This window comes from Lissotriton vulgaris, chromosome 1_1 (assembly GCF_964263255.1).
Source record: "Lissotriton vulgaris chromosome 1_1, aLisVul1.2, whole genome shotgun sequence".
NCBI classification, from domain to species: domain Eukaryota; kingdom Metazoa; phylum Chordata; class Amphibia; order Caudata; family Salamandridae; genus Lissotriton; species Lissotriton vulgaris.
In genome coordinates this window covers 1,056,889,448-1,056,912,759 of record NC_141685.1, presented here as the reverse complement: position 1 = coordinate 1,056,912,759, position 23,312 = coordinate 1,056,889,448, and the positions used below count along the sequence as shown (strand labels likewise).

At 46.6% G+C, this 23,312-nt stretch overlaps 1 protein-coding gene across 3 annotated transcripts in view; it reads right to left on the bottom strand.

The window, feature by feature from the left end:
* TOM1 (target of myb1 membrane trafficking protein) overlaps positions 1–23,312 on the bottom strand; it is a 352,338-nt gene that overhangs the window by 213,499 nt on the left and 115,527 nt on the right. For all 3 annotated transcript variants that reach the window (XM_086962935.1, XM_086962922.1, XM_086962928.1), the window contains exons 4-5: positions 18,793–18,942; positions 17,145–17,279 (exon numbers count right to left, since the gene is read on the bottom strand). In XM_086962935.1, coding sequence (XP_086819061.1) covers positions 17,145–17,279; positions 18,793–18,942 — 285 coding nt within the window. The remainder of the gene's footprint in view (positions 1–17,144; positions 17,280–18,792; positions 18,943–23,312) is intronic.

Genomic DNA, 23,312 nt, shown 5'->3' with positions numbered 1-23,312 from the left:
AGCTTTCCCGGAGCTGGGCTATGCTGTACCGGTGTCTCCAGATCCAGGGTCCAAGCACTAGAGTTGTTGTGACATCAAAGGCAGTTAGTTTGTTGGAGATTGGCACACGCTTGCCCTCCTGCTGTCTTTGCTCCTGTCCTGGCCCAGCTCTTGCCCATCCTCACACACTGTCCCTCTCTTTTATCTTTCATCCTCTCCTCAGATCTCTCTGACCCAGCCAGCTGTTCTCCTTCACGGGTGGTTCTTCCAAAGGGTAGCTTCCAGGCGCGGTTTGCCCCTGGCCCTGCCGAGCTGACACTCCTGCGCCTGCTTTAGTGATACGTTCCTGCTGCACAGGTACTGATGGTCACCACTAGGTGGCACCATATCCTGGAGAGGCTTGCGAAGGTGGATACGTGTAACAGAAGATTGTTTTTGTTTTGAATGTGATCAGAGCTTTAGGCCCACATGCATCATCCCGGGATTTTGCGAGTTCTAAAGTGCGAAAAATAGCGATTCGCATTTTAGAATTCGCAAAACGGGATGCATGAATATTTTCGCAAATTATTTGCGATTCGGTAGAAATCGCAATTTCTACCAAATCGCAAATATTATGCGATTTTCAAAGTGCGAATTCGCAATTCACATTGATCCTATGGGCCGAAAGGCCAATAGGGATCAATGGGAATTGCGAATTCGCACTTTGAAAATCGCAAATCCTGATTGCATTTCAAGGGTGGTGAAGGGGGTTCAAATGAACCCCCCCTGCACCCATGAAATGTTGTTTTCGCATCATGTTGCACACACACGTCCTAAGGACATGTGTGTCCGTAACATGAATGTTTAAAAAATGCATTTGCTGCGTTTTTAACACTTTTTGCAAATTTACCGAGTGGTTCAACCACTCGGTAAATTTGACACCCTAATTGCGAATTCGTCGAGGAACGAGGAGGAAGGTAAGTGTACAGCCATTTGTGCAAGAGAGGCTGCAATTGCGGGAACAGCCAGCTCCTGTGAGCGAACCACTGCCCGGATTTGAGACTAGTTGGTAAATTCTACTCATGCGTGTGCATATGATTAATTCTATGAGCAAATCCGTACCCATAGTAGGGTAACATCTCGGTGACTTCGGTAGTGCGACGCTCCGCCAAGAGCCACCCGGTCAGTACATCGTCATGTTCTGCCCTGTGTCACACCTTCCGCCTGACCTCTCAAGTTCATGGCTGTGACAGTAAAACGTTCCTTGACAGTGTATAATAATTATTTTGCGTGGCTGTTCAGCCAAGTGCTTTAAATGAGCAGATACTTGTAGGTACTCAAATCATGCCCCGGTCCGACTCGGTATCCAATACCGTTGAGCGGAGGGCGGGACAGGTACGAGCCTGAGCAACACACTTCCTGCTTCCCGCTGTAGACTCGAGAAGTTAGCCCTCTAGCCTTGGTGCAACAGGGGCTATTTAGCCACTCGTCGGAATAAGCGCGCAGCGGTTGCGCGCAGGGGGGCGCCTTCAGACGCGCCGAAGACAAGCCAAAGACCTGCCCGTCCGCGCCAGAACGGGCCAGGGGCTATGGCGGGTCCTGATGCTCCTTCGCATACCCTCTCCTCGGTGAAAGTGAAAGTTACATACTCCTCTAAGGAACTGCGAAGCCTAAATGTTCCTTCCCCACTAGGCACAAAATGCACTGCCCATTTAGAGGCTGAGGGCCCTTTCTCATGTCGTCTTTGTTACACCCAATTTTCTACGGCTCAGACAGTGCCCCACCATATACACTGTTACAACTCAACGGTGCCCACGCCAGCTCAAGTCTTAGACACCGTCCCACTAGGAAGGAAAAACATCCTATGTAACATTAGGTCCCTCTCAAAACACACGGCGGAGGTTTGGGATATGATCTCTTCCAATCAACCTGAGCTGTGTTTTCTCACAGAAACATGGCTCAAACCTCATTGCACTCCGGCCATAACTCTTGCTATCCCATGTAACTACAAAATATTGAGACTGGACCGCCCTCTAAAAACTGGCGGAGGAATTGCTGTGGTGTATTAAGATGAATTAAGAGCTACGATTTTAGAGGAATTTAGTTCCCCTGACATCGAAATTCTGATTTTTAAAATACAGTCATCCCTTAAGGAAAATTATAAATGTGCCTTAGTCTACAGGCCACCTGGCCCTTACAAGAAATTCACTAATAACCTAGTCGAATTACTTGCTCCACATATTAATGATGATTGTGAATTCACATTAGTTGGAGATTTTAATGTCCACTGTGAGAAATTGGACTGCAATGACGCTCAATCATTAATAACAGACCTATCAGCCTTAGGTTTGACACTGAAGAATAATGGACCTGCCCATCAAGCTGGTCATACTTTAGATCTAATTTTTTCCAACGTTCAAACGATCTCATGCCCGCCTGCTACTCAGGTGAGTTGGACTGACCACTTCATCGTGGAATTTACTACCCCTGCTCAGGCACCCAATTTCACACATCCCAGCACCATACCTTGCATTCGTAGACAGTGGCATAAAGTCACTAAATCTACTTTTAAAGAAAATTTTAACTTTCCTGCCCTATGGCCTTTAGATGATATTGAAACAGCTCTCGAGAAATTCGAAGGTGAAACTAGGAAAACTATAGATGAAACTGCCCCATTAAAGCTCTTCAATTCCAGGCCAGCTAAAAAGCAAGAAGTCTGGTTCTCTGATCACCTAAGAACTCTCAAACAAGGAGCCAGGAAATTAGAAAAAAGATGGAGAACATCCCATCTCCCAGAGGATAAGGAAAAATACTGGAGCACGCTATCTTCCTACCACAAAGCAATACGTTGTGCACGGAAAGCACACATTGCTACCCAAATACAAGAGGCTGGAAACTCCCCTAGAGTTCTCTTCCAAATACTGCAGACATTTTCTAAACCGACAGAATGTGAAGCTCCTGACATGTCATCTCAACAGCTGTGTGACGAAATTTCCTGTTTCTTCACTAATAAAATCGATAACATTTATGATAAGATATTATGTACAAATCAGGCTGTATCGACTAATATGACACCCCTCCCTAATCCCACAGATTTCATATCGGACTCACAATCCCTGGACAGCTTTCCCCTTATCTCACTTCAAGAAACCTCTAACCTCATAAAACGGATTAAAAGTGGAAGTCCAGAGGATGCCATCCCTGCTAGGCTAATGCCCACATTGGATGAGCAACTAAGTCCAATGATCACAGATTTAATAAATCTTTCACTCACCTCAGGTACTGTCCCCAAGGAATGGAAGCGAGCTCTTGTCAGACCCATAAGGAAAAACACCGCCTTACCATGGTCTGACCTGACAAACTTAAGACCCATCTCTCTGCTACCTTTCCTGGGGAAAGTTATAGAAAAACATGTCAATCATCACCTGTCCAGACATATTGAACAGGTACCAGCCTTGGATGAATCCCAATCAGGATTCCGCCCCAAATACAGTACAGAATCTACCTTGCTGTCTGTTACTGATGATCTCCACGCCTACCAAGACAAGGGCCTCTCAGTCATCTTGGTTCTACTAGATCTATCGGCAGCGTTCGTCACCGTGTCTCATTCCATTCTGACTCAACGGTTGTCGAGCGCTGGCCTTAAGAACAAAGCCCTTGAATGGTTAAAGAGTTTCCTAGCCGATCGCACCCAGAGAGTCACCATGGGTGCATATCGCTCAGCGGAAACTGAGATCTCTAAGGGGGTGCCACAGGGCTCATGTCTGAGCCCCACGCTCTTTAATATCTATGTGGCACCCCTGGCAGGAGTGTTGCGTAGATACAGCTTTGTCCCCATATCTTACGCAGATGATACACAGCTCCTGTTCCCCTTCAAAACCCTTTCCGCTGAGGTTAGGAACTCTTTCTCGTCTGGCATGAAAGAAGTGGCGAATTGGATGGCTAACAACTATCTCCAATGTAATGTCAGCAAAACGGAGATCATGTTATTTGGGGAAGCTAAAATACTCTGGACTCCTGAATGGTGGCCATCAGAGCTAGGAGCAGTCCCTGAACCTAAACAGGTCGTGAAGAACTTGGGTATTCGGCTCAACCACGACCTGTCACTAAAACAGCATACCAGCTATATTTCAGGGATATGTTTCCACACCATTGGCCTGCTCCGCAAAATCTTTCCACTCTTACCTAACTCAGTAAGAAAAACTCTTGTTCAAGCACTTATCCTGAGTCGGATAGATTATTGCAACGGTCTGCTATTATCTGCCAACGAAGGAGTGCTAGACAAACTGCAGGTCATTCAGAACACGGCAGCTCGCCTTGTTCTGAATGCCCCCCCCCCCCGAGAACTGCCTCCAAACCCCTCCTTGAACAATTGCACTGGCTCCCAGTCAGACAAAGGGCAAAATGTAAGATATGCTGCCTGATCCACAAGTGCTTGAATGGACAGGGACCCATCTATCTTGAACGGAGATTTGTTCCCTATGTTCCAACACGATCCCTTAGATCAAGCAACAATCTCCTCCTGGTGGTCCCCCATGTCAAAAGAGCCAGACAGGGAGGTAGAGCTCTGTCTACTATGGGCCCTAAACTGTGGAACAAATTACCCCTGGCTCTAAGACAATGCAAAGAGCACCTAACTTTCCGCAAACAATTAAAAACTATCTTATTCAAAAATGAAATCTAAAATTCCTTCTCCTCTGTATGTTTGTTGATTTACCGGTCAAAAGCGCAGAGATACTCCTGGCGGAGTGATTCAAGCGCTATATAAACCCACAAATAAATAAATAAATACATTTTAAAACTAATCATGCATTGCTTTTAAGAAATCGCAAATTTGCGATTTCTTGAAAGCAATCGCATTTTTTGAAATCGCAAAAATGTTGCGATTTCTGAAAATGTATGATGCATTCCAAAAATGGATTTTGGAATCGCAAACGGCCGATTTTAAGGAATCGCACCGTTTGCGACTCCAAAAACCCTTGATGCATGTGGGCCTTAACCCCTTCACTGCAGTGCTAAGGGGGCGGGGCGGAAATGCGGCGGGCGCATGCTGGTGACGGAACCACTCCGTCACCAGCGTCGGTTGCACTGTGCTTATGACGGAGCGGTTCCGTCATGGCCCCGCCCGCTCAATAGAACGCTCAGCGCAGGCACGGAATACGCACGGCGCAGGAGCGTCGGGCGGGCCATGACGGAACCGCTCCGTCATCAGCACAGTGCCACAGCAGCTGATGATGGAGCGGTTCCGTCACCAGCAGGGGAGGGGTTAAATGGGCCGGTACGGAGTACCTGCACTTTTTTATTTTTAGAGGGAGAGTACCTGCACTTGTCAAATGAGACTTAAAACTTTTAATTGGAGAGTACCGGCACTTCTCAAGTGCGCTGTAATGCTTTTAATAGGAGAGTACTGGCACTTCTCAGAAACGAGCCGGTACTCTGCTACAGAGTACCTGCACTTCTAGTTTTCCATTTCAAGCACTGAATGTGATACCCGTGTATCAGCCGGTGGCCCCACATGACACTGGTGAACATGTCTCACTAAAGCTCCCTGGCAGACCTGTCTCTTTAAGGCAGATAACCTTTATATCATCATCATAAAATCTTTATTTCTGTAAAATACCATAAAAGCACAGTAAAAACATGTAACAATGATCCAGATAGATGGGATTATCAGTTAATCTTAGCAAGTAATTCTCAAATTTCATTAGGATCTGAACAATAAATAGCTCTCTAAAAGACATTAATGAAAACAGCGATATATCACTTAACTGGCATGCCAGACTTAAACACGGGTAATTAAAATTGAGCGCAAACGCCACATGGCTGCCAGAAATTGTGAAGCAGCAAATACAATAGGGCCCGTTGTGTCAGTCTTTAGTACTCAAGTGCCTGTGCACATTACCGAAAACCGAGATTTTTCCACAGAGTAACGAGCCAATACTTCCTGGATTTGTAGTACGCAGGACAGAAAAAAAAACATGCAACTCAGATTCAGTATCACAAGCAGGGCATTTTTTCAGTGCAGTAGTTGACCAGTTGCTAGTAAAGGCTCGTAAAGGTAAAACTCCATGCCTCCATTGTACATACATTTTTCTGGCTAAAACTGGATATATGTCATCTAAAAATCGCTCGAAATGATAGGAGTCTTTAATCATAAGGAAAGAGGCAGTTATAGAGCCAATTTTGGAATTGCACAGTGCCACATTAAGGTTATCAACACGAGATACATTCGCAAGGATAGTACGCAAAATCTCTCTACAGCCCCTCTCAGGGTCAGCCCATAGGACCGGAACTCCTAGCCTTTTAAATGAGTTCTTTATGAAAGTGAGCCAGGGGATTTTCCAAATGCTTGTACAGGAAAGAATTTCTTTTAGCTCCTGTCTATAATTTATCAGCTTTGGTGTTACCCAGAGCGGACGCCAGTACCTAAGTGGTTTTGAAGCTAACTCCTCATCAATTGGCCTAATCCCCAGATCAAGCCTTAGCGGGAGAAGTGGGGCACTAGGAGGGAGTGCTAACAGCTGCCTTAAAAATTTATTCTCGACCCTGGTGATTTTAGACCTATTGCAATGTCCCCATAGTTCGCCCCCATACATAGCAGCACCCCTAGCTTGAGATTTATAAACCTCCAACGGGGGTCCAACTGGTTTAATCGAGGACATATTGGATAGTCTGAGGATTCCACCTTAAAGTTGGCCAGTTTAAGTTGGGATTTAGTTTGCTAGGGGCCCCACGACAAGCTCTCATTGATGGTGACACCCAGATAATCGAAAGTGCTTACCCTTTCAAGTCTCGTTGTGCCTAGAACTGGATTGGGTCTTGTGGTTCTAGGCGGATTGAAGATCATAAATTTTGTTTTAAGCGAATTGATCTCCAATCCCCTGGCAATACAGAATTCTACGAAACCATCCAATGTTCGCTGGATGCCCATTGGAGATTTAGAGAGCAAAAGAGTATCGTCGGCGAACATGATAGCAGGAACCCTATTGCCCGCTAGCTTGGGCGCATCATTGTTCTGGACTTCGTTTAGGTGCGCGATTACCCTGTTGACAGAGGCAAAACAGGGTCGGTGCGAGCACACAGCCCTGACTTACCCCTCGGTCAACGGGGAATCTAGATGGCAATGCACCGCTCTGCCCGCATCTAACTTGGGTAAAGTTAGCCTCGTGTAGCCTCATAAGGACAGAAAGGAGATGAGTGGGGATGCCCAACTCAAGAAGGACACTCCAAAGTTTACCCCTGGGGACAAGATAAAAGGCAGAGTGAAGGTCAACGAATACCATATAGAGGCTGCCACCCTCTATTCGCACCGTCTTCCAGTACAGTAGAACTAGCCAGAAGATTTGGTCCATGGTGGAGGTATTCTTCCTAAACCCTGCCTGATAGGGGCTAAGTATTGCAAACTCCTCCATCCAGTCCTGTATCCGATCCAGGATGCGTCTTGCAAAGATCTTCTGGGGGAAATCAATGAGGCTTATGGGTCTATAGTTGGAGGGGAGCAGAGGTGAGCCCTTCTTGAAGACAGGGACTATCTCTGCTCCCAGCCAAGTGCTAGGGACAGCCTTACCACTCAAAATTGCACTGAAATGATCTGGAGATATGGACCCCAAATTTTAGGCTCGTGCTTAAAGAGATCGCCCAGGAGTTTGTCCAGGCCTGGTGCTTTACTGGTGGCAAGTCTGTTAATGGCAGCACATACTTCGGCCACTATGACCTCACTCTCTTCTTGTTGGGTGGTGTGTAAGGTGTAAGTTGTTAGATTACCAAAATCGTCGGGACTGGGCTCGCTGGAATACAGAGCCTGAAAATGGCATTCCCATACTTCTGCTGCTATATTACGTTCTATAGCAGTTTTCGGTTCACCGGACCCAGTGTTGATTATAGACCAGAATTTCTGAAAATCTTTGGCATCTAGTGCAGAAGATAGACTTGACCACTTTTCATGGTCCCACTCTTCCTTCGCGCACTTGATTATCCATTTGTAATAGGACCTCCTATCTTTTAATGTGGTTCTGTTATTATCTTTGAGGGCCAGTAATAGCTCTGACTTGGCCTTCCTACACGCTGAGTTATACCAGGAGCAGCGAGGGGCCCTGGTTCCCTTCTTGGACACCCTAGGGTTCAATACCTCTGCCAAATTAGAAAGTAGGCCCACGTGGAGAACCTCCAATTGTGTTAGAAAATCTGGGGGGGATTGGTTGGTTAACTAATGCTGCAATCTCTATCAGAGAGGGAATTGCCAAGTTATACAGTTTTGCTATTTGTTTTGGATGTTCCATGAGTTTGGACCATCTAACTCCACGCCTGTTGTTAGACAGGGTAAGATCATTAGCAATGTCCCCCTGGGGTAGAACACCGCTCCTGCCAATCTTAGGCAGGCCCAATTCTAGAATTAGGGCGTTGTGATCGCTGTCCATTTTTGTCAGTACAGTGAAATCTATTACCTTTGGCCAAAGCCTAGTTTCCAGCAAAACGTAATCAAGATGGTACGTTTGTCCCGGTTTATTAATTGTACATTTGGCTGGAATATCCGAGGGAGTACGGCTATTGCATGCACCTAGGGAGTGGGTGATGGTTAGTGCCATGACCTGTATGGCTAATGGGGACCATGCCCTGGGGGACGGAGCCCGAGTCAGAGGATTTGACCAGTGCTCGTCCTCAGCCATCAGGGCTCCTTCATTAAGGCCCTCTATGGGCTCAAAATGGCAATTCAAGTCACCCCCCACCAATATATGTGTATCACTCGGGATTGTTGAGATAAAGGAGGATAAGTCCTCAATGGTGCTAGTCTCTTTGGCTATACTGACAGGGCGTGAATATACGTTGATCAATGCTAATTTATAGGCATTGGGCCAAACAAGGACCACACATTGGATGTCTTTAGAGAAGGTGTTTATTGCCTTAGCATTGCAGCCCAAATGGGATCCAACCCAAATTTCAAGTCCACCTGACGGACAACCTCTCCCTCCCCAAACTGCCGGGACATAGAAAGAGGCAAAGTCTACCCCAAGATGCTCCGTACAAGCCCAGGTCTCTTGGAAGAGGCACACATCATTTTCATCCACAAAAGGGCCCCATTCTGGACAGGTCAGTTTATTAGACAGTCCTGCCACATTCCAGGATAGAAATGTTATTGTCTCTTCCTTTGTTCCTATATCCCTTCCCTTGGGTTGCTCCATGTTTGCCTCCTCAGGTAGACCTACATTACCTGATGCGGTTGGAATTGGATTACCATCCCCAATAGGGTAAGCTAGAGATTCCTTATGGGGTAGGCATCTGCTTGGAGCGACTGAAATCAGTTTGTGCACCACACATCTTGCACCGCTCCCAACCCCTATTTCATCATTGTTTTTATTCCTACTTTACCCCCTGCTTCGTCCCCATCTCCCTGCTCTACCTCGGGAACTGTCCCACTTGTACCCCCAGGGTTAGTATACAACTTGGCCACATTCAGTCAATCCACTGAGTCTAGACAACTGAATATGTTGTGTAGGTGAACAGCCACAGGTACTGTGCGTTCTCTAGGCCTTGCCTGGGTAGAACCTACCGCTAGTGAAGACCCTACCAAGTTCCAAACAGAATCACTGCCCATCCTAGTGCACGAAGGGACAGGGGGATAGAAATATGACAAGGGGAGGGCCTGTATAGGTGACACGGGTCTAGGCTGAATGTACTAGCATACTTGGCACACTGTCCGTGGGTCTCTGAAATTAATCAGGGCGCAGTCTCCCAATGTGTCCTTGGGTCTATGGCCCACCCAGGGTACCATTCGGAGAAGTAAAATTTCACTACATTGCATGGTGAGTAGCTGGTAAATGTTCATAGACAGGCCAGCATACACCTGTCCAGGCAGGCATGAATGTGTTCACGTTAGTGATGATGTCATCACGCCGATCACAAATCCAAGAAGTAATTGACAACTATGTCTTTAATTCTATTCCCTGAGTCTGCTGCACCCTGCCACTGCCTGAGCCTACGCCTCCCATTTGGATAATTGTAGCTGTGGGCTGGCTCATGACAGAGTGGAGGCAAGGAAGCTGCGAGAACGCATTTGGAACTTGGGAGTGAGGGCTCTTGAGGAAGAATAAACAAAAGTAAGTGTGGACTTTCCACTTGCTGTGTAGCCAGAGTAGCATATCCTGCAACCCTGCATTGCTGCATTTCTCAATGTACTTGATGCGGCTGTGGCCCAACACAACTTTTGTGCGCCATGGCGTCACCTGTAGAATCAGTGCGCTGCACCCCAGCATGGTAATTGCTGAGCGTGCGTGAGTCCAGTAGGCACCACAGCCATACTTTCCGCTATTGGCAGCATTACGGCTGGGGACAATGCCTGTGCTGTAGCAGGCAGGGTCACAGCAAGCTGAGCAAAGGATGCAGATGCTGTCGCCATCCCGGGACCTACTAATTACATGCAGCACTAGTAGTGACATCACCTGCTGTGCTCGAGCACAGTTATACTGCACTGATTAATATATGAAAAAAAGCATTTTCATTTGGTGTTCATTTGCTTTTGTTTTTGCACTCAGTGTAGGTAAGAAAGTAAAACACATGTCATCATCTTTAGGAAAGACAACAGGAAAACGAAGAGTTCAAAATAACAGGGACATGTACAGGCTGACGACAGGGGTCACAGGCAGCAGCAGTGTTATAGATGAGAGAAAGAGCAGGAGTATAGAGGAGAAAGAAACAACAGGAGAGGAGGGAGATAAGACAAAGCTAAGTAGAAGAAAAGGGGAGCAAATCAGATACAAAGAGAAACCATCCATGATGTGAAGAAGAGAGCATTAAGAAGAGAGAAGATAGAATGAAAGGATGTAGAGGACAGGACAGAGGGGAAAAAACAGACACATTATAAAACTGAGACACAGCTAATCACTGCTAGAAGAGTGATAGTAAAGAGCCAAGATCGAGGGGAGAGAGAGCAGAGCATGGATAAAAGTGAAGAGGAAAGAGGGCAGGGGTAGAATGAATAGAGGGCACATCAGACATGCAGGGAATAAGGTAACGCACCAGGTGTGACAAAGATGACAGAAAACAATTAGAGAGGTGAGAGGATAGACTCTTAGAGCAAAGACTTAGGGGACAGACAACAGATCAAGGTTGGAAGATAGAGACTGAGGCAGTGATAGTGTTGAAAGTGGGGCTCACCGGAGGAAGAGGTGAGCTGTGGCCTCCTTGGCAAAATTTTAAGGACCTGCACTTCTATTTTTACAAATTAAGCACTGACGAAAACTACGTTGAGAGGAGGGGCAGATGAAAGACGAGGCAGAAATTAGAGAGCGCATGAGAGATGTGAGCGAGAAAGAGAGCAAGTTGGAATAGCAGGGTGGAGGCAGAGAGAAACAGAAGCAAAGTTTAGGAGAGGGTGGAAAGAAATGGAGGAAGGGGAGAAGAAGCAACTAGGCAGAGCACGACAAAACAGAGAGACGAGAAGGAGCAGTGGTAGAGACAGGAGAGGGAAGTAAAGAATAAGTGAGTGAGGAAGACAAGCCGACCCAGAGAGAGAGAAACTGTGAATGTCACTCCAGGGGGTTGACATCAGAGTGTGGCATTACAGAGGGAGCCCAACACCAGCCGGATAGACAAGCCACATCACCCCGGGACCTTCATGGCAGACTACGACCTCACTCCACAAACCTGTACTAGAACGGGGGGCCCTGCAGTCCCACGAGACAGGGTAAAACTTAAAAGGGATTGATATGTGGATACCTCAAACAGGAAATGTTCACAAACGCACAAAGGGAGAGTACTTTGACATTTGCACATGCTTTCACCAATCTGCCACACTACTGATGAAAGTAACTGATTGGTCAGTTTTGTGTATTCAACACTCATTCTGCATTTAAAACTTTGCATTGTATGCAAAAAATAAACCTTTTTGTATCTTGTGCACGAACATGTAGGCACTGAATAGAATTAAAAGGCTTTCCTAGAACTAATGAACCTGCTACTGACAGCGATGGTCAAACTTGTGCAAACCAACTGGAAAGACGATAGCAAAACTGCCTACCAAGGATGGATAAAAAGGGCCACTCACCTCAGAGGAGCGGACTGGTTGGCGCTGCATTACTCCCCTGGAAAGCGTCATCTAGGGGGCTGTGGGAAGCGCTGGACAGGGCCCTAGACCCCTACAAACCTCCATAGACGTCTGAACCTGAAATTGCTCCTGGGGAGACTCATAAATGAACTCACTAACCCCGAGTGCGATAATTCATAAGACAGTCGATGTAATAGACACTAATATTCTTAAGCCATGCATGTATACCTCTCTAGGGGTCTAGCCTACCCCACTTCTCTATTCTTTTTCTAACTTTATGTCCTTTCCTCCTTACATTTCCCTTTTCTATTAAAATTCAACCAGCAAGAGGGCACTCAGACTACAACAATGTACTAACGACCTATGCCAATTGTGACTTACCCTGCAACAATATTAATGAATGCATACAGTATATAAACATTTTTTTTTTTAAAAGGCTTTCCTGTTTCTCCTTGCAAATAAACACCTAATTATTTTTAGTTACCACGTTTGTTTCTCCACAACGTTTAAAGTACGGAAAATGTTACATACCTGTAACCAACTGTTTGAGTGTGTTGTGTTATCAATGCACATGTTCCCATGCTTTGCACTATACGGTCATCTAGTGCTGGGTTTAGAATATTACAAGTTGTTTATTTTAAGACAATGGGTTTCATTTTTTAGGCGGAATCGAGGTTACGTGGGCCCCACAAGAGGGCTCTTTGGTGGAGATCTTCTCTTTAAGCCGTGTGAGTGAGTGAGGGTCTGTGAACTTAGGGTAGAGTGTTAGGTGGAAGATTTGTGTCTTAAAACTACCTAAGGAGGATCATCAAAACATTTTTTAATCTATAATCCCCTTGACAGGGTTAAAAACAAGAATGCGAAAAAGTGATACTGGGGTATAATGAGCCGTGACCATTCCGACATATGCGATTTTGAAAAGGTTGACTTGTTTCATATCTATGTGGTGGTTCAGCAGGGAACTGTGCCGTTTCTTCAGGACCAAGTGAAGTACATGAGTAATCCTTACAATACACCTGGGCGAGTCAGTTTATATTGTTTGAAATAAAAAGTAAAGAAACTGAAAAATCTCAAGGGATAGTTATAGTAAACTGTATCTGCATATGAAGTCCCTAAATGAGATAACGATATCCAACCTACACAAAACCAGAAGAAATGTAGAGAAGTTTTCAGAAATACAGTACGTGTAATGAGTTCTTTGCCAAAAAGAAACTCCTTTAAGATATGCAGGTAAGTTAAGGCAATCGTATTATGTATTTGGAGCATGTTTAGAACGAGGTCGTCACTCCATAATGAACAAATGAAAGCAGTAACATATAGCGTATCAGGCAAGTGCCATTGTGGTGGTAAACTGGCTTGTGTCGCCAGACCCAAACAAATGCAGGTACGTTGAGGCAGTCATTATGTATCAAACAATATACACAGACCAGCCCAGGTGTAGGGTAAGGATTACTCCTATATTTCACTTGGTCCTGAAGAAACGCCACGGATCCCTCCTGAACCACATAGGCGTGAAACATGTCGACCTTTTGAAAATCTAACATGTCGGAATTGTCACGGTTCATTATACCCCAGCAACATTTTTTCGCATTCTTGTTTTTAACCCTGCCAAGGGGATCACAGATTAAAACATTTTTGGATGATACTCCTTAGGTAGTTTTAAGGCACAAAACTTCCACCTAACACTTTACCCTACATTCACAGGCCCTCACTCACTCATACGGCTTAAAGAGAAGATCTCTGCCAAACAGCCCCATTGCGGAGCCCGTGGGGCATTGCAGCACCGGCCCCACGAGGAGCCAAGCCCTCTGATGAAGCAGGACACCCATTTGGATATGCGAGGACTCAATCTTGCAGTATTGAAAACTTCCCCTCAGCTGTTTGATTGTCCACCTACAGTTTAGTCTATATATCTCTCTTTCAATAGAAACAGTTACCCTCCACCTGCAGCTATACATTAATTAATGGGAGCATGGGTTCTGGACGCTAACTTGCTCCTAGTCCTCTCCTTTTTTTGATTGACAATATATAAATCTACACGCAAGTAACATTTTCCGCTTGCATCAAGTGTTGTAGTTCACATGCTGTGCACAAACATAACAGCAGTGCCCCATGTTTTAAGGCAGAGACAGGCGGAAAGCAGAAGTAGTTGTATCAATGTTTTTGAAACTCTTTCGCCCCCTTGGGCTTTCTTTTTAGCATGAATGTCCACAGTTGACCATGTTGCACAACCAATGGTGGGGGCTGCCAAGGAAAGCTACACTCACATCGTTTTTACATATGGCATACGCCTGCAAAACCTCCGCAAGTTCATCTGGCGATGCTGCCTTTTGAGATGAGTTTCACAGGCTGTGTGGGCGCAAAGGAAAGAAGGAGATGCTTTGTTTTTGTATGATGTCTCCGTTCCGTCAATTTAGTACTCCGTGCTCAGTTGACATCTAGTGAATGCAGTGCCCTTTCTGCTTTGCTTGCAGTCTTTTTGAAAAAATGCCAGACGTTAACCTTGTCTTTGTGGGCTTGAATGAAAAGTTCTTCCACTCGTCGCCCTTGTAGTAGCTAATGCTGAGCAAACAAATGGATCAGTCTCTGAAATTCCTGTGCTCTTTCCAGGGCTGAGAAAGCTTGTGCTAACTGCTTTCAAGTAACTCAAGGTCTGCAGTGGTTGCAAAAGGGAGTATTTGTCATTGGCGGTGACCCTAACTGATGAAGTTAGGACATGTTTTTTTGTGTCTGAGACAGGTGTAGCTCCCCTTTACCAGCTACTCCTTTAGATAAGGGTAAACATGATTTCCTTGGCGGTGAGCCACTGATAAGGCATGACATGCGGTAAACAGTAGGCGCGGATTTTATGATGAAAGGTAAAACTGTGAACTGATATGGATTTGCTTCTACACTACCAGGCCACTAGCAATCCCACCATAGCATTGGGTTATAGAAGTAGGTGTCCTTGAGGTCTAAGGCCGCTAGGAAGTTTCTTTCTAGTAGGGTCGGATCACACCGTGTAAGAGTGTCATCTGGAAGTGCGTGGTTTGCAGAAGACCCACAGACCTGAACGATGAGAAACAGTGTGCCATCCTTCTTGGGTCTGAGAGTAAACTCCTTTCTCTTGCTGATGCAATGGAGCTACCTCAGTTGCCGCCTTGCTTAACAGTGAGCAAATCTCTTTCAGCAGCTTTGTTGATTGCGTGCTTTCACAAGTCAGTGGAGTACCACTGAAAAAGACACATGATCTCTTAGTTAATTTTCTCAATTTCTGAGGGCAAACCCTGAGCCCTCCCCAGACAGGTGTTTTGTGACTGGCTGAATATACAGGGTCATTGTTCGGCTGCAACAAAAGCCCCTCTAGACCTGGAGCCCTTGCCACAACCCTTAATGTTCCAAGAAGTCCTGCTCTATGAAAAGACTGATGCTGGATAACATGCTGTTGTCCTTGTTGGCGAAAGGGCTGTGTTGTCTAGTAAGCCTGTTTGCTGAGGCGAGTGCCTTAATGAGGTTATTGACATTGGTGGAGTGGTGGTAGTTGCTGAAGAGCTCCCTATAAACTTGGAGGTGTCGGGATCTTCTTTGGTGCCTCATCGACGCGAGGGTAAAACAGATGGACGCCATCAAACAGCAAGTCTAAAACATGTCAGAACATGGAAATACATAGCCAAGCTTGGAGACATAATATAAAGCAGGTGTTGATTTGATGGCAAACTGTATAGCGAATACCAGCATTAGAAAACATTTCTGCTTCCTTGACTAGGTTCTCTTTTTTCAGTACTTTTCAGGAAGGTGTTCTAGAAACTCATCCATGTCCTCCCATTGGAAACTGTCATATCGGCTGAGTAGTGTCTGCGAGCTTAGACTGTGCAAAGAGTAATTGTGTCCATTACCACCCTTTTCCCTGGTGTGACCAGACCTATGCTTTCTTTTTCCGACTGTGCCCTTCTGTGATCCCTTGAGTAATCAATCCTTTTCAAGAAGCGTAAAGCACCATTAGAGTACGGAGCAATGCGGACTTGAAAGTACAGTGGATCTTGTGGACGCCTTTTATGTACTTTCTACTCTAGGTGTTTTGCCCGGTGTTTTTACACAGCTTTTACATTTTTCAGTTGTAAGTTTTAAAAATGCTTTCAGACTGGATTGGTACCGGGCTGTGCACTCAGTCGTGGGCAACGTTTCAGGAAGGAAGCATTTTACCCTTATCCAACTGCCATGGTGTTGCCATGCTGAAGTGTGCCTCTTTGAATGACTGTAACATAGGCAGAAGTTCCATCTAGGGGTGATGCCCTCATTTTTCCAGTACCTAAGGTGTCACGGGAACTGGAAGGTGAGTATGCAGGATCTGCCGGTCATTGATGCGCTGATTCAATGTTTCCATATCATACGCATATTAAAAATCACCAGCGTTGTTCAGCACCGTCTACTCTTTGTGTGGTGCATAAAAGGCAAACTTTTCCATTGCAACACAGTTTCGAAGGCGGAGCACTCAACTTCAGAAGAAAAAAAATCTAGGGTGGAGACTACATGCCGATGCATTGTGGGTTTTGGCAATGTGATCACAAGTCATTCTCAAAACAGAAGACACTCTTTTGTTGTACACAACTTGCAATATTCTGAACCCAACAAGGGATGGCAGGAAAGGCTACTGCATGTGATCTACAGCACCACATGCTGCAAACTTACTTTTTAAGTTTCCCATAATACATTTGGAAACACTTCCTAATAACCATATCTACCAACCCATTACTCCAAGCACATGACGTCAGAATGTACCCTTCTACCAGGAAGCTGGCAGGCTGTGACAGTTAAAGAACTGACCTCAGACTAGGCAACACACAGCTAATGGAGCTCACACTGTGACTTCATGCCAAGAATTGATACAAAATTGAAATAGTATTAGATTATGACATCTCTCATGGAATCCGTTATTAGATGTGACATCCTTCCAGGAACCAGATTTTAGACTGCAACATCACTCCACAAAACTGATCTTAGACAATGACATCACTGTAGGAACCAGACTTCATATCATAGGATGTCGCCTCTCCAAGTATCCGATAACTCATAGAAAGGACTGTGCTTCCACACAACAATGTGACGCTTGTGGAAGACAATCTCCATTCATTTCCCCAAACACATCTAACACAATCCTAGGTCTTACCCTCTGAGGTGTGTGGATCGGAGACAGCGTGTCCAGGTTGGTCATGGGAAACTCCAAGCCCTTCCGACGCAGGTCCTCGTAAACAGACACGACACCGGTAAGGCCAGGGGAGCTGCGGAAAGCATCGGCCCACGACTAAAGAAGGAAGAGAGCAAAGTGAGTGTGCTGGGATCCATCTCATGAAATTTCTCTGTCAGCAGAGGATCTTGGATCACAAGGATTGCACTGCTCTGCTCCAAACTAAAAAAACAAGATGTCCATGCAGGGGTGAAGGAGCAGCTGGAACTCCATATTTTGACTCACAATCTTGTTTACATGCAGAACCCCATTTAACTCATCAAATGATTCAGCATCAGGGATGTAATGAGCATTTCACACTAGAGTTGCTCATGGAGAAGCAGTGTTCTACTATGCTTGGCCTTGGATCTGGGGCAGGGTTGAGAGGGGGTAGCAAAACTGGACTTTTAAGCAGAGTTGGGTTTCTGGGTGAAGTGGATATTAGACACTGGGTAAAGATGGATCTTGTGGAGACCATGACTGAGGGATGATTTTGTGGAAAAGTTAGGGTGAGTTGATGGGGTTGATTTCAGCTAAATGGGTTTGATGCCAGCTCACTTTAATGTAGAGAAAAACTGTGTTGGTTTGTTGGGCAATGTCGAGTTTTGGAAAGACTTAACTTACTTTGTTTGGCTAATTTGTGTATTGTAGCAGCTCCCCCTGCAACAGTTCTCCTGTCCAGCTTGCCCACAGTCCACTACACTCTACTGCCTATCTACCCGCTGCCCTGTGATAGTGCCTCATCTGCTACTTTCTGGCTCGGTTTTGCCTTTTCTGCAAATTTTTCTGCCCTCTGTTGACTTTTTCTGTTGGTTTTTCTGCCCTCTGTCTTTCCTTTTCTGCTCATATGTCTGCACTGTTTTGCCCTCTTCTGCTCGGTTGTGCCTCCTCTGCTACTTTCTGGCTTGGTTTTGCCTTTTCTGCCCTCCTTTTTACCCTTTTCTGTCCTTTGTCTTGACGTTTTCTGCTCTATTTTGCCTTTTCTGCTTGTTTTTCTGCCCTCTGGTTCGCCTTTTACTAATCGTTTCTTCCCTCTTCCCGCCTTTTCCTCACAACCTGACTTTTCAGTGGAGACATTGTACCCCAGGGTCTGGAGACCTCCAGGGGTGACAGTGCCACATTCTACAAATGCTGGGTGATTGACAGATTGGTAGGACAGTTAGGTTGGATTACAGAGGTGGGGAGGTAGGGCAAATCTTAGGCAGATTTAAGTTTTTGGGGTATTTAGGTTTTGGGGACAAATTTAGTTGAAAATTTAGCGTCTCTTGAGATTTGAGAATATTGTGTTTTAAGTTAAAGTTGAGATTGGGCACTGGGTGTTGTTGGGTTTATGGCTAAGGTGGATTGATAGTGGAGTTGCATTTTGTTGTAAAGAAACACCACCCGAGACTCGTTGTTAGCCAGAGCTGCGGGGCAGTTTACAGGTATGTTAGGTTTTAATGCAGAGACAGGTCGGTTAACTTGGTGAATTGAGTTTGACTTTGACGGTAGGTTAGATTGGATTACAGGTCTGGTGCTATTAGGCACAGAGAAATGGGGTTGTAAGATAGGGTTTGGGACAAAGCTGTGTTCCACACACCTCCAGTCTCACCTGAATTAGGATCAGCACCTTGTCTTGCACCACCGTTGGTGGATTGTTCTTAGGAAGGATAGTTCGCACCAGGACGCCTTCAACAAATTCCTGACTTGCCACCAATACATGGAACCTGTGGCCACAATTCTTCACACAGGTCTCAAGAACCTGAGTGAAGACAAAAGCAGGAATTACAAACTGTGCTTGTTTCACCTCTCATTTACCTTCTTACCCGCCTAAGGTCCAAAATCTCAAATCAGCACCCAATCCTCCCTTACCACTGATCCACAGTTAGCTTTCTGCTAAATTTATTTTATTTATTTATTTAGAAAGTTTTATATAGCGCGGACAAGATCCTTGCGGATATCAGAGCGCTTTACAAGAGAAGTACCTGGGGGAGCATAGACAGACAGGTGGAACAATAGGTCACATAGTATGAGACAGCATTCGATGTCCAGTGCCCTCCTCCGCCGTGTAGCGGGGGACCTCTTCCAGCCCTCCGAAGTCGTCGAGCTGTCGGGACTAGGCTCCTGGAATTTCAGCTGTCCCTGTGATGTGCAATTAATAACAGTACTGAAAGGTTGAGTGAGAGAGTTCGGGCGGGGAGGTGTAGTGGAACAATAGGTCGCAAAGTATGAGACAGCATTCGATGTCCAGTGCCCTCCTCCGCCGTGTAGCGGGGGACCTCTTCCAGCCCTCCGAAGTCGTCGAGCTGTCGGGATAAGGCTCCTGGAATTTCAGCTGCCCCTGTTTATTACGAATGTTCAGAGTAAAGCTAGTAGGGATTTGCTCATTGTAGATCTCAGGCAGTTGGCATATGATACATACTCTAAGAGTCACAAAGAGGGCAGGCATATATAGACAAATAAGTGTCTGTAATAAATTAAGAGCTCCAGGTACACACCTTCCTTGTTTTCTGGCCTGTTTGTATTTTACCAGGGGGGTGTGTGTGTGAGCATATCCGAGCATCTATGCTGGTGAGTGAGAGCAGGAGGGAGTGAGGACAAGTGAGAATGAATGACAGTGAGGGAGGATGAGAGAAGTGTAACTAGATGCTACTGTGTGAGACTGAGTGAGCCGCATTAACGCTGAGTGAGTCACAGTCTGTGTGAGTCTTAGCAAGTGACAGAATGAGTGATTGAGTGAGTCAGAGTGAGTGATAATGAGTGATACTAAGTGAGAATAAGACAGAGTGACACTTGGCGAGTCAGGTTGAGTGAGACGGAATGAGACTGATTGAGAATGACTGGGGCTGGCTGATTCAGTGAGAACAAGCACAAATGAATGCTACCCAGTGAGTCACTGTGAGACTGAGTCAGAATGAGTGGGACTAAGTAAGAATGAACGAGTCAGAGTAAGTAAAAGTGAGTGCGAATGGGAGTAACTGAATGAAACTGAGGGAGCGCAAGCGAGTGTGAGCAAACTCCTCAAACCCTCGAAGAAGAAGACAGGCTTGCTCACTGGAATTCTACCCCTCATCACTTTTAAAGATCACCAGCCTCCACTGTGCAATATACATGACACCATAATTACATACTTGTCTCTGCAGCAGGAGATAAAGAGGTTGTGTGGGGGAGGCTGTAGAGAGAGCAGAGAAAAATGCACTCATAAACAAACTGCCCCTGAAACACCTATTAATCTAATACCATCAGCCAAAAAAACGTGTAGCCAAGCCCAATATGGAACAGTATTTCTCATAATCTCATTTACGGCAGAAAGTAAATCGGCATGTTATGTCAGAAGGGAAAGCAGAGTCAAGGCCCAGGGTTTCAGCTGTGATGTCTGAAAGTAGCTATAGTCTATCAAAGCCTAGTAGAGTTCCTCTCAGGGACATCTTACACTAGTAATGTCACAATGTTAGATCATAGGACCTGTTTGCATAACTTTTTGCATCACCTCATATGAGTGAGCTGGGTCTCATGAGATTCATCGCAAGTAATTGAAAAGGCAGGCAGCGGGAGTGGCCTAGCTACAGACATTGCAGCTGTTGGTTTCCAGGGCTGTCACCCGAGCTCAGGTACATCCTTCATTGCTCTTGCCATTGGGAGCTTGCCTAAACCCCATTAAGAGCTCCTGTGCTGCGAAGCTTCGGAGAGCACCCTGCACTCCTGGCTGCAGGTCCTGGGGGCTCCGTCCTTGCCCGGGACAGATTATATTGTGGTAGTGTGAAACGCCGGGTATGGCCTGCTAGATGCCTCAGTTCCACTCTCCTGTCAAGTCAAGTCAAGAGATTTATATAGCGCGCTACATACCCATAGGGTCTCAAGGCGCTTGACGAAGGGTGGGGAATTACTTCTCGAATATCCACGTTTTAAGTTGCTTTCTGAATGCTAGGTGGTTCTGAGTGAGGCGAAGGTGAGTGGGAAGAGAGTTCCAAGTTTTAGCTGCCAGGTAGGAGAAGGATCTACCTCCCATGGTGGTTTTGTTGATGCGAGGTACAGTGGCGAGGGCTTGGCTGGAGGATCGTAGCTGACGGGAGGGGGTGTAGAAGGACAGTCGTGTGTTGAGGCATTCGGGTCCAAGTTCGTAAAGTGCTTTGTGTGCGTGGGTTAGGAGGCGGAAAGTAATTCTCTTATTTACGGGGAGCCAGTGGAGGTTTTTCAGGTGGCCAGAGATGTGTTCTTTACGCAGGATGTCTAGTATGAGCCTGGCTGAAGCGTTCTGGATGCGTTGGAGTTTTTTCTGGAGTTTTGCGGTGGTACCGCCGAATAGGGTGTTTCCGTAGTCTAGGCGGCTCGTGACCAGTGCGTGGGTGACCGTTTTTCTAGTTTCGGTGGGGATCCAGCGAAATGTTTTTTTGAGCATGCGAAGAATGTTGAAGCAAGATGATGAAACGGCGTTGACTTGTCTGGTCATCGAGAGTGAGGAGTCCAGGATGACGCCCAGGTTCCGTGCGTGGTCCGTCGGGATGGGTGCTTTTCCAAGGGCCTCTGGCCACCAAGAGTCATCCCAGGCGGAGGGGGAGGTGCCTAAGATGAGGACTTCTGTTTTGTCGGAGTTCAGTTTCAGACGGCTGTGCTTCATCCACTCGGCTACTTCTTTCATTCCTTCATGTAGGTTGATTTTGGCGGCTTTAGGGTCTTTGGTGAGTGAGAGGATCAGTTGAGTGTCGTCAGCGTAGGAGATGATGTTGAGGTTGTGTTGGCGAGCGATGGCCGCGAGGGGGCTCATGTATACGTTGAAGAGGGTGGGGCTGAGTGACGATCCTTGTGGCACGCCGCAGATGACTTCAGAGGCCTCTGACTTGAATGGTGGGAGGCGGACTCTCTGGGTTCTTCCGGTGAGGAATGAGGTGATCCAATCCAGTGCTTTTCCTTGGATTCCGACGTTTCTGAGGCGCTGTAGGAGGGTGCTATGACAGACTGTGTCGAAGGCAGCGGAGAGGTCGAGGAGGATGAGGGCGACTGTGTCTCCATTGTCCAATAGAGTTCGAATGTCGTCTGTTGCTGCGATAAGTGCGGTCTCAGTGCTGTGTTTGGCTCGGAAGCCGGACTGTGAGGAGTCGAGGGATTTGTTGGTTTCGAGGAAGGTGGCGAGCTGGTTGTTGACAGCTTTCTCGATGACTTTGGCCGGGAATGGAAGAAGCGAGATGGGGCGGTAGTTTTTGAGTTCGGTGGGGTCAGCTGTGGGTTTTTTCAGAAGGGCGCTGAGTTCTGCGTGTTTCCAGCTTTCCGGGAAGGTGGCGGAGTTGAGGGAGCAGTTGATGACATCTCGGAGGTGTGGTGCGATGATGGAGTCTGCTTTGTTGAAGATGTGGTGAGGGCATGGGTCTGTGGGGGATCCTGAGTGGATGGAGTTCATCAGGCGGATGGTGTCCTCAGTGGAGATTGGGTTCCAGTCGTTAAGGACGTTCAAGGGGGGTGAAGGTCCTGCAGGAGGTTGGGTGGGTTGGTCTCCGGGACGGTTGTCGAAGCTGTTGTGGATGTCTGCGATTTTGTTGTGGAAGAAGGAAGCTAGGGAGTCACAGAGGGCTTGGGAGGGGGTGATGTCGTTGGAGTTGGCTGATGGGTTGGTAAACTCTTTGACGATGTTGAATAATTCCTTGCTGTTGTGGGCGTTGTTGTCTAGTCGGTCTTTGAATGCGGCTTTCTTGGCAGACCGGATTAGTTGGTGGTGTATGCGTGTGGCGTTTTTGAAGGCGTCCCTGGTGCTGGTGTTTGGGTCTTTTTTCCAGGCCTTCTTGGGTCTTTTTTCCAGGCCTCCTTGGTGATGGAGACCCTTAGAGCTGGCTGTGTGCAGTCTTGGGCAGACCCTCTGCAGCTCTGTGTCAATCGCAGAGCTGGTGTTGATAGGATTGGCCCTGATCCAGGGTGAGACGGAGTCTCCGACATGAGGCGGCAGCAGAGCTTGGGAGCAACCATTTCTGCGCGGTGGCAGCAGAGTAATTATGACCTCTGGACAGAATCTGCCTGTGCTCCTCTTGAGGAGTGGATCCCCACGGTCACCAGGGGAAGTGGTTTGATTGCTGAAGGTGGTGAGGTGGCCCGCATCCTGGCTCCACCCCTGTTCACTTGATTCCGGCTGCCCCGGCGCCCCGC